Source organism: Protopterus annectens, chromosome 1.part1 (assembly GCF_019279795.1).
Source record: "Protopterus annectens isolate FY-2018-M chromosome 1.part1, PAN1.0, whole genome shotgun sequence".
Lineage (NCBI taxonomy): Eukaryota > Metazoa > Chordata > Ceratodontiformes > Protopteridae > Protopterus > Protopterus annectens.
Genome location: NC_056726.1, coordinates 994,580,422 through 994,596,085, shown reverse-complemented (window position 1 = coordinate 994,596,085; position 15,664 = coordinate 994,580,422). Strand labels below are relative to the sequence as shown.

The window sequence follows — 15,664 nt, the reverse complement described above, 5'->3', positions numbered from 1 at the left end:
TTCAGAGTTTGAGTAGGAACCAACAAGAAGGTTATGTCTTTCAGTGGTAACATTTCACTTTTTTGATAGTTAAGCAGAGGTGCTCAGTGTGAGGGGAGAGAGTTTGATTTTGGAATGTGTCAAGGAGCCTAGTTTTTAAGGTACAGGGGAGTATTTTTGTTTAGTAACTCTTGTCAGTGAGAGGATGTCTGTCTGGAGATTGTGCTGCTGTGTAGGAAGTGAGTAGTGTGGAAGAGAACCATACCACCAGCATACGGTAGTATTGGAAGGTGGAGCAGGTCATACAGACGCTTTTAATGAAAACAGAAAAGCAACAAGGTTAATGTTAATCCTTGGAGTGTACTTTTTAATAAGTGAGTTTTGGTTGTGGTTGTGCTGCCTATTTTTACACAGAAGTGATGATCAAATCATTCTCAAACCTTGGTGCAACTTCAATGCTTATCCCAATGTCTGTCATGGTGGGGTTGTTGACAAGGATGAAAGTTTTTGTGAAGTCTATCAGGACTATTCCAGTCATCATACCTTGTCCATGTTTTGCAGAATTTCAACAGAAAAGGACCATAGGGCTGTCATAATGCTTTGTACTACCCAGAAGCCATATTATTTGTAAGATGGCACGTTGTACTGGAAGATGTACTGAGTTAGCTGGAGATAAAGAAGTCTTTCAGGATTATTTCAGCCAAGGGCTAAATAGAAATGAGAGGGACATGTGAAGCTTTTAATGGATTGAGTTGTTTGTGAGTAACTATGGCAGATTTCCAGATGAATGGCCTATCATTGCATTTTGTCTCCTAAAGACTGTTGAGAGGAGGTCTGTGGCTAGCATAAAAGGCATTGTCAGACCCTGATGGACCTCCTGTATATGCAGAAAACAAACAGCACCAGAATTATCCATTCTAAACACTTAAACCTTGCCTCTGATATAAATAGGACCTGCTGGAGAGACAGGTATGTATCCCAGAGACTACCCCTCCCCTGGAACAGGCGCCCATCCATGCGCAGCAAAGCTTCTCCCTAACCCAGTTCAAGTACTCAATTGTAACTTGGACAGCTGGATGGGGAGCAGGAAATTCATCCCTGGTTTTGGTGCCTGTCTCTCTAACGGACAGAGGCAGCTTGTAAATAGTTCATCTACCAGGCCCCTGCTTGTAAATGTTTCAACTCCCAAGCCTCTACTTACACTTACCATGGGTACCAGAACTTGTCAGATTTTGAATGCATGGCTAGGCTTAAAAAGGCCCATGTGGTCTTTAGCCTAGTACACACCTATGAACCTGTGATGTTTTGGTTAATATAGAAGTAGTTAATATGTTGCAGGAGGTTAGTGAGGAATTCTGTTTAGTGATGAAACCAAGGAGCAAAATTTGAGATTCACATGGGCTGTCTAGTAGGATTTGATGTAGTAGAGGCTCTGATGTTCTTCATTTTTCACTGTTGCAGTCATTACATTTGGGTAATCTGCTGGCAGGTTGCCTTCAGTCGGCCTGAATATCAAAGTATTGGGTCGGTTGCTGTCTCCTCTTCCATGATGTCAGGGGTATAAAACATGCAGCAGACGCCATTTTCTTCTGTCTTTCTTGCTGAGCGGTGCCCGAAGCAGAAACAGTTCGCAAGTGCCGGTCGGCCGACTCCTGAAATTTTCGCATTCGAGTTCCAGAACCGAAGTCTTCAATTAAAGCTATGTGCCCCATTGGGGAAACTTTTTCTTGCTCCTTACCGATGTCAGTAAAAGTTAATAATTGCATTACTTGTGGGAAGCAAATAACTCATAAGGATTTTCATTTGTACTGTATTCCTTGCCTAGGCCCAGATCATAACGTGCCTTGCTGTCGGTTTTGTGCTAGATTTAACCAACGCAGTATTAAGCGTCTGTATATCTTTGCTTCAAAATATTTTGGAAACAGATTTAATTACCCTGAAATGTCGTCTAATAGCAATCCGACTACCTGAGTTCACAAAAAATGCAAAGAAAAAGACAGAGACAGGCCGTTGAGGTCCAAAACCGACGACAAAGCTTCTCCTAAGCCAGTCGCCGGTACTCAGTGAGGCGCTTTCGCAGCCCCTGATACCCGCTACATTTGAGTAGTAGGCGTCTACTGAGACCCATGCTGAGTTCGGTATGCCGCAAGATTCTCAGAGTATTGTACCCACAGATGTCTCTCCCTCGGATGGATCCGGAGCCGCTGTGCAGGCACCGGCTTCTGAGGGTGTTTTCAGGCCTCAACATTTCTATATAAAACCAGCACCAGCTTCAAAACAACTTCTAAGGCTAAAAAACTGATGCATGAGCCACGTGCTCAGACCCCCCTATTCCTAAAAAGCAGATGATCAAAATGGCTGAGGACTTAATTACCTTGATCAGGGGTTCTCAACCCCCCCCCCCTGATAAGAGGCCTAGGCAAGACACTGACTATGAATTTTCAGATCAGGTTTCTATTTCTTCTGATTCCTCTTCTGATCAGGAATTTTTCTAGACCACCCTATGAGGATTCAGATGCAGAAGAATCCATCCCATCTGCATCTCCTCCTGAAGATTATTCCTTTGGAGAAACTTTGCATACTTTAAGGGAACATTTTCATTGGGAGAGTCCGGATTTCTCGGAATCAAAAAAGAGGCTTAGGGATTTCCTCCTCCTTCCTCAGCATAGACCTTTGGCTATACCTCCTGTATTAGACATTGTTGATGTGTTTTCGGAATCAAGCATGGCTCCTGATTCCTTACCTCTGGCTCCTAGTAAGCCAGACAGATATTACAGGGTTCCTGACTCCCACACATTTTTATTCAAAAACCTTGCTGCTGATCCTGAAACCTATCTCACATGGTCCCAAAGGTGTAAAAGGTCTCTACAGCCAAGAATCCTACCCCCTCTGATAGAGATTCCAGGGCGCTGGATTGGTGGGGAAAGAAGGTTTATACGTCTGTAACCTTGGCAATTAGGGCCAGTTTCATATGCTTAAATATCAACAGCATGTTATGGGATTATTGAAACAGAAAATGATGTTGATTTCTGAATGTGTGGAAAATAAAGAATTACAGGAATTATTGCATGAAGCAGAACAGGTTGGAAAGCATACTTTGCAATGTGGTTTTGATTCCTTGGAGGCCTCTTGCAGGGCCGCAGTTACTGGATCTGTGATTAGAAGGCATGCCTGGCTCAAGGAGCAAGATCTGCCTGATCATGTTAAAGCTAAATTGTTGGATGCACCTTTACAGCATGATACTCTGTTTGGCAATAAGGCAGAAGAGGTTTTAAAGAAAATGGAAGACAAAGCTAAATCTATACAAACTGCAAAAGATTTCTTACAAGTGCAGCCACCCAGATTCAATAGACACTGGCCTACTAAAAATTGGTCCCTATGTCCAACAGTGCCTCACAAGGCAAATCCAGGTGCTCAAAAGGCTCTAGATACCAATCACAGGGTAATTACAGGTCAAAGCAATGGGGTGGCTCTACCTCCAAATCTGGAGGAAACAAAGCACAACCCTACAGTAAGCAGTCTCAATGACTTCCCTCTACCATCACCAAGCACTTATCTTTCGCAGCCCCCTTGGGGGGGGGGGGATTAGCACTTCATGCTCAAAATTGGCAGTTAATAGCCCAAGACAAGTGGGTATTAAACATAGTTACCCAGGGGTACAGATTTCATTTCCATACCTTGCCAATTCCAAATGGTTGGCCAGATCTACCACAAAATCAATGGGCAGAGGCTCAGAAACAAGTTACATCCCTCATGGATATGGGGGCTATTCAACCAGTACCAGAACAGGAAAAAGGACAAGGTTTTTATTTAAGACTGTTCCTGGTACCCAGAAAAGACGATGCCTGGCGTCCAATACTGGATTTATCAATTTGAACACATTCTTGGACATCCCAAAATTCAAAATGCTGACTTTACAACAGCTTCTGCCCATGCTGGGCAAGAACGCTTGGTTAGTGACTCCAGACTTAAGAGGCATACCTGCATATCCCAGTAAGGGAATCGTGCAGAAGATACCTCCGCTTCAAGTTAGGTTTTATGCATTACCAATTCTCTGCACTGCCCTTTGGCTTATCTACTGCGCCCAGGGTCTTTACAAAGTGCCTGGCACCAGTAATTGCATTTTGCAGACAAAGAAGCATACAAATCTATCCTTACTTGGACGACTGTCTCGTTCAAGCAGAAAACAAGAACATTCTTCTTCAACATCTGAAGTTTGTGAAAAGGCTTCTAACATGCCTAGGTTAAACAATAAACGAAAAGAAATCACAACTGGTACCCTTTCAAAAAATTACATTCCTGGGTGCAAGCTTGAATACAACTGCCCAGATGGCTTACCTTACGCCAGACAAACAAAGACAACTGACTGTTTACTTCAAACAGATGGCAACAAAAACTCAGTTATCTGCAAGACAAATTCTGCAGGCTTTGGGGTTCGTGGCATCCTGCATTCTACTAATTCCATATGCAAGACTGCATATGAGGAAACTACAGTGGTATCTAAAAAGTTTATGGAGTCAACATTGTCACAGCCTGGAAACAGTGATTCCTCTCATTCCCTGCCTACAACAGGAGTTTCTTTGGTGGGCTGAGACATGTCACCAGAACATGGGACGGTCTTTCACTCTACCCTCTGCCACTCAAACCCTAACTACAGATGCATCAGACTATGCTTGGGGAGCCCACCTGGCGGGGCGATGCATTCAGGGCATATGTAGCCCAAAACAAATGCATCTGCATATCAACCAGAAAGAGATGTTAGCTGTTCAGAATGCCCTGACAGCCTTCAAGGACTTACTTCATCCAGGACAACTACTGATAAAGACGGACAACACCATGGTTATGTTGTACATAAGTGAGCAGGGGGGTACAAATTCCTACCTCCTTTGCAGACTAGCCATGGCATTGTGGGACACAGCCTTGACTTACCAAGTACATCTTCAAGCTGAATTCCTGCCAGGAAAACAAAGTACTCTGGCAGACGACCTAAGCAGAAATCGTATGCACCATCACGAGTGGAAACCGGATTCACAAGTCTTCCGCATGATAAGAGAAATGGGGGGAGTCCAGACATAGATCTATTTGCCTCTCCCCAAAATTATCAGCTGGACAAATTCTGCACAAGGACTTCCAGACATGGAAAGTGAATGCCCTATCCTTCAGTTGGAAAACCCTTTCAGTCTACGCCTTTCCTCCTCTGCCTCTTCTCCCCAAGGTCTTACTAAATGTCAGACAGGAAAAAAACAAAAATGATCCTAATTGCCCCGGACTGACCCCACCAGCACTGGTACCCAGTTCTAAGGAATATGTCTCATCTCCTTCCTTGGTACTTGCCTCAAATACAGGAAGCCCTTAGCTTCCTGTATAGAACTACTTACTGAACCTAACTCTGAATATTCTAATATCACACTGCTCTCCCTCACCTAGCCCTGAAATTGTATTCTGCATCCCTGTCCTGTAGCACAGAAATACCCTGCTAGAGCACAAACACAGTCTATACACTACCCTTACCTTAGTACTAAGTACAGATTATATCAGAACTGACAAACACTCAGTTAAAAACCTCATAGATTCAGTTTAAATTCTAATTTACATATAAGCATCTATTTAACACTACTTAATATAACAAAAAATAATAAAAGCACGTAGGAGCAAAGCAATGAAGGGGCATATGAAACTACTGCCCAAAGAGATACTCCAACATAAATAGTCCAAACTTCAGGAAACAAGCAGTCCAACTCCACGAGACAAACTGATAGTAAAGCTAATAAAAGTTTTTATTAACATAGGTAAGCGCTTTCGCTTAAATAAGCTTCTTCAGACCTTTACAAACAAGTATATGCTGAACAAGTATATATACTGGAAAAGGCGCCAAAACCATAAATCCAAAACACGCCCATCTATTTAATTATGAGCTCATCTCACCATTCATTAAAAACAACATTATATTAATATATGTTCCATAAAACCACAGATTTATTTATTTATTTATTTATTTAACATTTGTTGACCGGGAATGTCCGACTAGGTTCCACAGATCCTGTTTTCAGCAGAGGCCCGGGGAGAAATGCTCCAAATGCATGTCTTTGGAATGTGGGAGGAAACCGGAGTACCCGGAGGAAACCCACGCGAACACAGGGAGAACATGCAAACTCCACACAGAAGGCACCCCAGCCGAGAATCGAACCGGAGAACCTCTTGCTGTGAGGCGACAACGTTAACCGCTGCACCACTGTGCCGCCACAAATCTTGGACACTAAAAAGCTGAAAGATGTATCAACATATACATGCAGACTTAGTAGGTCACTGTATTGAAAAACTAAATATCCTTCTAAAATGCATATTCTCAAGTAAACAAAAGAATATATACATAATAACATGTCAAAACTTGAGAAATGCTAATATAGACACATGTATGAATACATATCTCAACTATATAGAGATTGAATGAAAAATACACATTTAGACTATATCATTTAAAAACTGTCCACATGTAATAAGAGGGGAATTATAAAAATAATAATAAATACTACTTAATATAGCTTCTTTAACACTACTTTACTTAATATAGCGTCTTTAACACTACTTTACATAATATAGCTTCTTTAACACTGCTTTACATAATATAGCTTCTTTAATATAGCTTCTTTAACACTACTTTACATAATATAGCTTATTTAACACTGCTTACATAATATAGCTTACAGATACACTTGAAGTCAGTATTAGCCCTGCTCCACTCGCCCTCGCTGCGCTCGGGCTCGTTTCGCACCCCTCCCTGCCCCCAATTCCCACCCGCCCCAGTACCTCTTCTCTTATAGGTACTTTACCATGCCCCTATTACAACAACCAATCACCCTCACCATTATACTCCTTCCACCCTGCATTACCACCCTATCAGCTTTCAAATAGCACAATTATTCCTCCTTCCACTGTACTACCTCCATTCTGATTATCTGACTTTATATCTGTTGTGTCATCAAACTGATTCCCACCACTTAACTCCTCCCACATTGTTATACTACTCTTTACTACCCCTTCTGCTAGCCACTTATATACTCACTTTGTATGAAAACCAACAGCTTAATGGGTATCAGTTCCCTGCTGGACATACCATCACCCCAGCTTTAGAATATCCCACTTTTAGCCATACCATTAACATTGGGTACAACTCAACATCAGTTTCAATCTTAAAGCATACCATCCCCCGAAACATTAGCTCAAGATCCAGACACTACTACAAACTTTTATACAAACTCCTGAGGCTTATCACTAAGTATAGGCCTAGTCTTATACTCAGTGGTAACATTCACCCCAATCCAGGCCCATCCACCACAGATACAATTTCCCTCTCGACCAGCAACCCAAGGCACAAAACTATAACCAATAGACCAACTAACTCTCTCCTTGTCTGTCATCTTAATATTAGGAGCATTAATAATAAGGTACACAAATTGCACGTCCTCCTGGCTGTCTACTCCCCTGATGTTCTCTGTCTATCTGAGACCTGGTTAAAACCTAACATTACTGACAATGAAGTGCTACCACCCGGATATAATATACACAGGCTGGATCGTGCTTCAAGGAAAGGCGGAGGGGTGGCTGTACTCTCTAAATCTGAGTTGAATGTGACCATAGATGTGATTCAACCACCTCAGATCAATAACTCAGAGATTATTGCCACTAGATTGCAACTTAACAAAAGTAAAAGCATCAACATCATCTGTATGTATATTCCCCCAGGTAATAATGTAGCCACACTTCATTGGCTATCTTGTCACTACCCCCAAGAAACACTAATACTAGGAGACTTTAACATTGACTGGGATTCTTGTTCCAAAGAATCCTCTTCTACCCTCACCAACTTGCATGCATTTACACAAACCATTACCACCCCTACCAGACTAGGTAAATCCAACCAAAAAGATAGTATACTCGACTGTGTACTCATAAATAGTAATCCCCAACTGTGCACTGCTGGTACCCTCTCCGATGACCTAAGTGACCATCTTCTCACTTACATAGTTAAGGATAAAGCTATTACCCCACAACAACACCTACTCAGAAAAGTCAGGAGCAAAATAAACTTTGACCCTGACAAATTCCAGCTGGAACTTAGCTTTTGCAATTGGTCCATGCTAAAACACCTACCCTTAGAAGAGGCAGTTGCCTATTTTAACAACAAATTTCTTGGAATTCTTGATCTACATGCACCTGCCCGCTCAAAACAAACAAAAGCAAGAACTGCACCATGGCTATCTAAAGAGACAAGACGAAAAATTACCAGCAGAAACAAACTATGGGCTCAATGGCGTTCCATAAAAGACCCCCATGATCTTGTAAAATATAGGTATGCTAGGAATGAAACAAAAAAATTTATTCTACAGGACAAAAAACAATACTACTGCAATTTACAGACAACCAACAAGGAATCTACTCCGCCCTGGTAAAACATCTTCACCTATCCCTGCTGCCACCATTGATAAATCCCCAGAGGAGGTCTCTGACAGTTTTAACCATTTCTTTACCGAAACAATTCAAGCTCTAGCTAGACAATTACCTTCTAGCTCCCCTGCCCCTGATACTTCTACCTCTAAAAAACAACTCTCATTCTCCTTCCAACCAGTGTCCACATCTCTTATCCATAACATGATCAAAAAATTAAAACCTACAACACTCTCCGCTGACCAGCTCCCCGCTGAGTACCTTCAAAAATCAGCTGATGCCATTGCCTATCCAATATCGATACTAATCAATCGTACCATAGCAGAAGCTAACATTCCCACCATCTAGAAAACATCCTACATAATCCCACTACATAAAGGAGGTTCCTCTACGGAATTCTCCAATTATAGATCTATAGCTATACTTTCTCCACTTGCAAAGATTATAGAAAAATGTATACAAAAACAATTTATGCACCACCAAATCCAAAATCATCTCATGGCGGGATTCCCAGCATGGTTTTCGTCCACACCATAGCACAACCTCAGCATTAATGGCTTTTAAAAATACCATAAACAATAACCATAACAATAATCACATATCCTCTGCCCTATTCTTGGATCTTTCCAAGGCATTTGACATGGTTGATCACCAACTTCTGGTCCACGCCTTGCAAACTTTCCACCTTGATACTAATGCCCTTCTTTGGTTTACATCCTACCTAAATGGAAGACAACAGGCTGTCCTATGGCAGAACAAGCTCTTGAATCTATTACCATACACCCTTGGAGTACCACAAGGCTCCATATTAGGGCCCCTACTGTTTTTCATCTTTATTAATGACTTCTCCCACAGACCTGAGGGTCGCTACCCAGTCCACCTTTAATACCATAGAAAATTGTCTCTCTGAACGTAGATTGTTACTAAATCCCAAAAAAACTAAAATGATGTTATTCTCTCCAACTCCTAGGTCTGCCGCCTTCACCTTTACCATAAATGCAAAAGATGGGACAATAATTTCCCCTGACCCCTCTACAAAATTACTAGGTGTTATTATTGACAATAACCTAAAGTTTGACCTACATGTAAATCAAACAATCAAGAACATCAATAAAAAACTTGGGTCACTGTATAGAATAAAAGCCTTCCTAACCCCTCCAGCTAAGATGGCTATAGCTCGCTCTCATCTACTCTCAACACTTTTATACGCCTCCCCCCTTCTCTCCAATCTAAACAAATCTGTACTAAATAGACTGTCAACCTGTTACAATCATATTTCCAGGTTTGCCACTAGAATGCCTTTTAAAACACACCACTGCGTCAATATAAAACAGCTTGGGTGGCTAGAACTTCCCAGTCATACAATATAACCTGCTGATCATGGCTAACAAAATCCTCTATGACCCAGATAACACACCTGCCCTTCAAAATATTATCATCCCCCACAACAATCCAAAACTGCTTCGATCCTCGAACAAACTTCTAATTCAGACAATCAAAATCAACAACACTGCTGGAGATGCCCTCTTTGCTAACGCTGCAGGCAGAGCTTGGAACTTACTTCCAGGTGATATTACTTTGCTCTCTTCCCTAGGACAATTTAAAACTAAACTCAAACAACATATGGCATTTAACTGGCTTTGCCACTGCAACAAGCCCGGGTAACTTTCAATATGAATGTGAATAACCCAACTAACTATTTATTGTTAATTTTTCTCCTGACTAGAACCAGGGGTATCTCATGTCTGTCTATGTATTCGTTGGTAATACTACTTATGTACTCTTGTTTTACTTGTATTATTGTATCTGATAAATTGGAGCTTATCTCCCCGGGCCTCCACTGAAAATGGACATGGCTCCAGTTGGACTATCCCAGTCAACAAATGTAAAATAAAATAAAAATAAAATAATACCTCATCTACTGTCTCAGCAGAACAGTCAAATGCTGCACAATCAGCTCCAAACTCTGAACCTGGCAGTGTGGCTGATCAGGTAATTATTCAAACAACACCTCTCAGTAAATCTGTGATGGATGTCATTTTGGAAACTAGAAGGCCTTGTACTAGAAAATGTTATGCTGATAAATGGAAGAGATTCTGTGCTTGGAACCAAGCACAAGGAACGGACACAGCAAAGCCAAATATTCCTCAGATTTTACAATACTTGACTGAGATGCTTGACAAGGGCCTATCTTTTTCGTCAATAAAAATCCATGCCTCTGCCATCTCGGCTCATTACAACACAGAGCCCTCCCATCTTTTCTCATCCTCTGCTAAAACAGTATCTTAGAGGGGCCAAAAATTTAAGGCCTCCCAGAAGTTCACCAACCCCTGCATGTGACCTCAATTTTGTGCTGGAAAAGCTCACCCTGCCTCCTTTTGAACCCGCAGCTACTGTGGATATAACGTTTTTATCTTGGAAAACAGCTTTCCTTTTGGCAATCACTTCAGCAAGAAGGGTTTCAGAACTACACACCCTCATGGCTGTGGAGCCTTTTATTACATTTTACCTGGACACAGTATCCCTCAGGACCAATCCTTCCTTTATGCCTAAAGTGGGTTTCAGTGTGGCTCTTAACCAAACTATTCACCTGCCAACTTTTTACCCAAATCCGCAGAACAAGGGGGAGTGGATTCTGCATTCCTTCGACATACACAGACCACTAAGATTCTACTTAAACAGGACCAAATCTCTAAGAAAGTCTGAGCAAATACTGGTGGCATTTGCTGCAGGATCAGAGGGGAAGGCTATTTCAAAGCAGACTATTTCAAAGTGGATAAGCCACTGCATTTGTTTCTGCTACTTGCATCATAGTAAACCGGTGCACAAGGGAATCTGGTCACATTCCACCAGGGCTGCATCTACCTCAGCAGCTTTTCTCAGAGGAGTTCCAACCAAAGACATTCTAGAAGCTGCTACTTGGAGCTCTGTTCATACATTTATAAAGCGTTATCATTTGCCTCTCTTCTCTAAGTCCAGGGCGGGCTTTGCCACTGCAGTTCTGCAGGGCCTTTTTTAGCCGCTGCTAATGCTATTTAGTTCCAACCTCCCATCCATAGCTTTGGGATTCTACCCAAATGTAATGACTGCAACAGTGAAACACGGGGAACATAGTACAGTTGTGTACACTTACCATAAATGTAGATGTTGGAGTGTATTCACTGTTGCAGTCCGGGTTACCCACCTGCCACCCCCCTTTTTTCTAGAACTTCTCTTTCCTTCGCTGTATTCTAAAAGCCTTTGTGGTGTATTTGCTTTTAGATGAAGGTAAAGTCTATGTTGTTATAATTGCATTTTCATATATATTGCAGTTTATATATTTATATTTATATTTATATTTATTTATATATATATATATATATATATATATATATATATATTTTTTTTTTTTGCGCTCCCCATTTAGGGGGGCACCTGACATCTGGGGCAAGAAAAACTGAAGAAAATTGCGTCGGCTGCATATTTTATACCCCTGACGACCTGACGTCATGGAAGAGGAGACAGCAACCGACACAGGACCCAAGACTTTGATATTCAGGCCGACTGAGGGGCAACCTGCCAGCAGATTACCCAAATGTAATGACTGCAACAGTCAATACACTCGAACATCTACATTTATGGTAAGAGTACACAACTGTACTTTATCTTTAGATTTTATACTTGTTAACTAGAAGTGTAGCATATATGGGGGAGTGTGGTGAACAAAAAGATGGTTAGTGCAGGGAAAGACCAGGATTACTTAATTCAGTTAGGAAGTCATTGAGAGGTGGGAAGATGTAAATGTTAGAAGACTATGACACATGTGGGCCTGCCTGTTACTCTGAATTCTTTCAAGAATAACTTTGGTCTACTTAAGAAATTGTTTTGTTTTATCTTGAGGTTGTAAGCCATATGGCATTAAAATGGCATCTTTCCAAGCTTCAGATGTAAGCCAGTTGTTGTTTTGGGGTTTGTCAAGTCTGAATTATTTTGGATAGGAAGTGTCCTGGAATGATACAAGGGTGGAGATAAGAGCTTCTGCTGTAGCATTTGGATCATGAAGTTGAAATATGTAAGGCCAGTCATGTGAGCAGAGATGGGATTGACTGGATTCAAATCCAGATCTTACAACTTTGCAGCTCAGACCTTTAAATGTGTATTGTGTACAACACTGGCATTTAACTTTCGTGCTTCTGATTTTTGTTTTGTGTTGTGTGTTTAACAGTTATTTAATTATTTTTTATCTCTACCTTTGCAGGGAACTTATATTTACTTTGACTATGAAAAATGGGGCCAGAGGAAGAAAGAGGGTTTTACCTTTGAGTACCGCTACCTAGAGGATCGGGACTTACAATGACTGGCAGCTGGACTGTTTAGGGCCCGGAACTGGATGAACTGTCCATTAGCCCTGTGCTGCCTTGTACAAACCAACACCTCACCACCATCACCTCTGGACTGACTCAGACACAAAGACACTTTAAAATGCATGCAGATGAAAAAGAAAAAAGGGAGATGAGGAAAGAAAAAATCAATTTGTGAAATCATGACATTTGCAATTTTAAGTGCACTAACCATTTTCAGAAATAGTGCGTTTGGTTAATAAAAATAACTTAAAATCAAACAATGTTTGTTAACAAAAAAAAAAATCCCCAGTTTTTCTGGATGGGGAAAAGAGAGCTCTGCATCCCCTTTCCTCAATCCCTCCCCATTACGTTTCCCATCATTTTGTTGGGTTTCTTTTTCTCATTTTGGCAATTGTCATTTTATTTTCCTTTTGGTACACCATGCATCAGAGTGTTTAAAATATGAAGTCTGTACCACCAAAATTAAGTGGTATAGAAGCTGGTTTAAAATATTTTTCGTAAACCTATTTTCATTTTGGAAAATATTTATGAATAAATAGTTTTATATGATGTCTTCTCATGCAACAACAGTGTATGATTTCTGTTTCTGAATTGCATGTAGGCTGTGGTGCTCTTAGTTCAGTAGATACATCTTCAAGCAAGTCATTGTAGTTCAAGAAATACAAACATGTTAAATTCTAGAGGGACACATGCCAAGTGACATTTAATTTTCCCATTAGACCGCAGGGATGACTGGGAGAAATTGCTGCCTTCTAAGTTATGGACTTGTGGTTTCTTGGGTAAGTCATGTAGAGCCAGGTTCTGTTTTATAGAAACATATTAGGGAGAACTCCTTAAGGTGCATAATCTTCCAAACCTATGTATACCCATTGAGTCACTGACTTTTAGGATCATTTGTCAAGAGTACAAAAGGAACGTGCTGTTACTTAAACTACTCATCACTCAAAACTGCTACAGTGTTCCATGTAATTATGTGAACAGTGTTTTGTGCTGTATTAAGTACAGTCGCTAAATGGGAGACTCATTCTGCTTTAACAAGACAAGTTGGATTAGAAAGTTGTTATGCTTGTGCACGTTCACTTGATCATGTCCTTGTCAGAATCGCTAGTTGTAGGAGACAGTGCATTGCGGTCTTTAGGGACAGCAGAGATGGCAATTCCTTTCTTTTTCCTGGGGACCAGTCATGGTAAATTGCCTAATGTTTTTGATTAGGTTCCTAGGTAAGTATTAGGCACTCTCTCTGCAGTCCATTTTAAGTCTAGCCAAAAAACCCTATTCAAAAATTCCGTATGACCTCAAGGAGGGCAAGACAAGATAGACGAGAGGAGAGAATTTGAGCCTGTCATCCAGTTATCTAGGTTTACCTTGAAGGTGTCGAAGGTGCTACTCTCTCTGACATGAAGTGGAAGTTTATTCCAGAGGTAAGGGATACATTAGGATATGAATGTCACTCCAACATGTCTTATCTGCTGATGAAGGTTTAGTTCTTTAAACAGTCTTTGAGGAGCCATTAGTTCTGTGAAGGAATAGGAGATCAAATAGTGTTAGATCTTTCATAGCACAAAAGGCTATAAGTAGATCTCCACAGAGGAGTCTGTAAGAGACTGAGACTGAGTACAAAGAACGAGGGCTGCCAGTTTTTCCTGATAGAGTTTGAGGCTACTGTTTTTTTTTTTGTTTTTTTTTTTAAGTTATGAAACCCTGAGGTCACTCAAGTTGTGTGATATGTTTAGATAAGTAAATGTTAAAAGTTGTATTCTATTCAGTAGTGGGTCTCAAACGATATGAGGAAATGAGAATTGAGGCTTCTTTGGGTGTAGTGCCAGATGCCTTTTGAAATTAGATGGGCCAGATAAAAAGCTTACAAAACTACTGTGGAGACATGATGGTCAAATGATGAGGAATTATCATCAGGAGTACCCAGATCCTTTACAGTATTGTCCAGTTGGAGGGGTACATCTATAAGGTAAGTGAAACTGTTATTTTTACCGAAATTAATCGTGCTACAGTTTTTTTACATTTAATTTGAGATCGTTGCCTTTGCACCAATTCTTAATGTTGTCTAAGCCATGTTGGAACAGTTGTGAGTCAGATGATGATCGAATAACAATACCCAGTTTACATTCATTTGTAAACCTAGTTAACCATAGACCAGAAGTGTTGGCCTGAAGGTCAGAGAAATGTGTGCTAAATAGGAGAGGGACCTAAACGGATCCTTGTTGTACACCACTGACATCTGTTTTGCTTTCATGAGTGGCACCTGTAGCTCTAGCCACATGGGCTCTGTCAGACAGTTACCTGTCCATCACGCAGTGTAAGGATTTATATTTAGATTTACAAATCTGTCAATAATGTTTGCATCAGGAATAGTGTCAAAGGTCTGGGCCAGGTCTAGATATGCTAGGTGCACTGCATAACCACTATCAACTGCTTCATTAATTTTTCAAAGAAGTTAATGAGGTTAAAGAGGCAGGACCTTCCTTTGATAAAGCCAAATTTACGAACATCCAGGGGATATTTTCAGTGTCCAGATTACTGAAGTTTGAGATGACACGATCCATAGCTTTACTTACGAAGTTAGTGAGACTAACCAGTCTGTAGTTACCAGGGTCTATTGTGAGACCAGCCTTGGGTAATGGCATTACAGTAGCTGCTTTCCAGGCTTCAGGAATGTAAATAGTGGAGAGACTAAAATGAGTTTAAGTGGTCTTGAGAAAGGTTGTATTTGGCAGAGATAAGCAGGCAACCTGATGTGTTATCAGGGCCCATGGATGAAGTATTCTTAGTTTTTGAAAGGGCAGAGAGAACGTGTTCCATAATAATTAATGGAGGTGGCTGAGATCATGGAACCTGAGGGATAGCTGTAACTGTGGGTGGATAAAAATTTGCACTAAATT

The 15,664-nt window shown here is 40.9% G+C and overlaps 1 protein-coding gene across 8 annotated transcripts in view; it reads left to right on the top strand.

Annotated features, from left to right (window-relative positions):
* The window catches only part of CNOT3 (CCR4-NOT transcription complex subunit 3), a 2,226,181-nt gene extending 2,212,865 nt beyond the window's left edge, over positions 1-13,316 (top strand). For 7 of the 8 annotated variants that reach the window (XM_044079494.1, XM_044079487.1, XM_044079515.1 and 4 more), the window contains one exon: positions 12,662-13,316. In XM_044079494.1, coding sequence (XP_043935429.1) covers positions 12,662-12,760 — 99 coding nt within the window. In that variant the 3' untranslated portion in view covers positions 12,761-13,316. The remainder of the gene's footprint in view (positions 1-12,661) is intronic. The other variant, XR_006365802.1, reaches the window with a different exon arrangement.
* The last annotated feature ends 2,348 nt before the right edge of the window (positions 13,317-15,664 follow it).